The 2,304-nt window shown below is 48.2% G+C and overlaps 1 protein-coding gene across 4 annotated transcripts in view; it reads right to left on the bottom strand.

Moving 5' to 3' along the window:
- The window catches only part of FGFR2 (fibroblast growth factor receptor 2), a 101,214-nt gene that overhangs the window by 8,306 nt on the left and 90,604 nt on the right, over positions 1–2,304 (bottom strand). For all 4 annotated transcript variants that reach the window (XM_023530083.1, XM_023530082.1, XM_023530085.1 and 1 more), the window contains one exon: positions 6–136. In XM_023530083.1, the coding sequence (XP_023385851.1) occupies positions 6–136 (131 nt within the window). The remainder of the gene's footprint in view (positions 1–5; positions 137–2,304) is intronic.

The following is a 2,304-nucleotide window of genomic DNA, read 5'->3' as shown; positions in this document are numbered from 1 at the left end:
GCCACAGACTTACATTTGTGGTCTTTTTGTAATAGTCTATATTGTTGATATCTCTGGCCAGTCCAAAGTCTGCTATTTTCATCACATTGTTTTCTGTTACCAAAACATTTCTGGCCGCTAAATCTCGATGAATACACTGAAATCGAGAAAAAACTCGTTTTAAAATGCTTCGAGAATAAAGAAGAAGTACACTCATGTCTCATAACACATCTTAAGTCGAAAGCTGGTATCTCTTTTCTAGTTAAAAATAAAAAACCAAGACCCCAATATTTTCGAAGAGCACAGGCTAAGTCACCACGTCCTCCTTTATCTGCAGCTGACTGACACCAATGGCCTCCCTCCTACAAGATCTGTAGTAGATTTTATCCTAAAATCTTTTATCAACACCTGATCTTCTGTCCTTTACAGCCAAACTTTCACAAGAGCTGGATGAACTCCAACATCACACGGTCTTCACCTCCTGGTCACTCCTCAGACATTCCAACCTGTTCCCATCTCGTCCCTCCTAAAGATTGTGAAGAACTTCTTGTCAGACCCGAATGTCCTCTTCTACCACCCCAATGTTCCCCTCTCTGCAGTTCCAGACACTGTTGATTTCTTGCTCGTTTCTGAAAACAGTCTGCCCACTGGGTTCCCTCGCATGCCTTCGCTTGGCTCACACAATTCCTCTCTCCCCACCCTCTTGGATTCTTTGGCCACCCCCTCTCTTCCTCTGTCCCCCAAGAATCGTCCCATCAATTGTGTATATTTCCATGTAGCCTGACGGCTTCGATTCTTAGACACATACAAGAAATGAGCTAATTCTTCTCTCCATCCTGATTTATCTCCGGGGACCCATTTTCTCATTTGCAACGGGCTGTGGGACATTTCCACTTCGATGGCCCTTTGGCACCTCAAATTCAAGGTCCCTACTCCCTTAATTCTTATCCTCTTGGTCGCTCTCGGTCAGAAAAGTATACACCAGAATTCGTCACACGCTCCTCTCAAGTTCTGCTAATTTCAAGCTCCAAACGTCTCTCTAATTTGTCCACCCACTCCATTCCCACTGTTAACTGCTTATGCCAGGCCGTCATCACTGTCCACTGCCCCAAACCCACACACAGCCACACTGCCTACCTGACAGGTCCTCATGCTCCCAAACTCAGCCCTATTTGTACCATCCGTGCTTCCTGCAAATGGTATTTCTGAAAGAACTGATCGTGTCTTTTCTTGCCTTGTATCATGGCCGATAACTGTCTATCCATATTCTCAATCCAGACCTAGCACAACTCCTGGCCCTCACAAAGGGCCAAACCTATGTCTGCCACACACATGGGGGCCAAAAATGCTGGCATGCGCGCCACAGGGCAGCTGATTTGTAGTCCTAATGCTAACTCTTCGGTCTCAGATAGGTCTAGTGATTATAAGTTCTATTTTTCCTTTCTACAAATAATATGCTTTGTAAACTGCTGTGTTTTAGTTGCACTTTAGTTAGTACACCAAGATTCCATCATGATTCATGGTAATTAGGACCCCAAATCCTCACCCCCTATTTTTGGAAAAGGTATAAAGAAGCCAACAAATATCCCTGTCAAATGCTTTTACGCAGGCGCCCGGCGAAGGTTAACAACCGTGTGGAGTCTTATCAATCCATCTGACGAGGCTGAAGCGGGGCCGATTCCACACAGGCGCTCTGCAAAACGAACTGGAAAAGGAGCGAGCCAAACACTCTGAAGAATGAATTGGGAATTCTTCTGCCTGCACCCGCTCCCGTTCCTTGTTCTCATGTACTTCTGTGGCCCCCTGGATGGGCTAAGATCAGAAAAGAGAAAGCAGGAAAACTCCACGACTGTGCCTGTGCCTGGCCAGGACGGAAGCAGGAAACGTGAGAGCTCCCAGCAGCCGCCTGGGGAGCCGGCTGGGGTGGGAGCTGTGCTCCTGGTTTTGGAGGCCTCTTCAAACTGAACTTCCAAACCCTGGGCCAGACTCCTCCGGCAGCACGCTCCCTGCCGACACCAGCTCTGTGCGTCTGGCAAGTGTGTGGTCAGTAGAACCTGGCTTCCCATGCACTGGGCTCCAGCCACATGGGGCTCAACTCGGAGACACCACGATGGCGACCTCTCCCATCTTCTCTGTAAGAGCCGGATCCAGCACCCACCTCCTGCCTCCCAGGGTGCTAGGGAACGCCAAAGCCCACCCTCTGGACTGAGCAAGAAGAGACTTGGAACCAAAGCTAAGTAAAAGAAAATTAAGTCAAGCCAAATTCCCATCACGTGCAGAAATCCGAGTTGTTCTCCAGCGCAGAGACCTGACCACTCTACAGAA

This window comes from Pteropus vampyrus, unplaced genomic scaffold (genome assembly GCF_000151845.1).
Source record: "Pteropus vampyrus isolate Shadow unplaced genomic scaffold, Pvam_2.0 Scaffold46, whole genome shotgun sequence".
NCBI lineage: Eukaryota > Metazoa > Chordata > Mammalia > Chiroptera > Pteropodidae > Pteropus > Pteropus vampyrus.
Note: the sequence above shows the minus strand (reverse complement) of the source record. Positions and strands in the feature narration are given on the sequence as shown.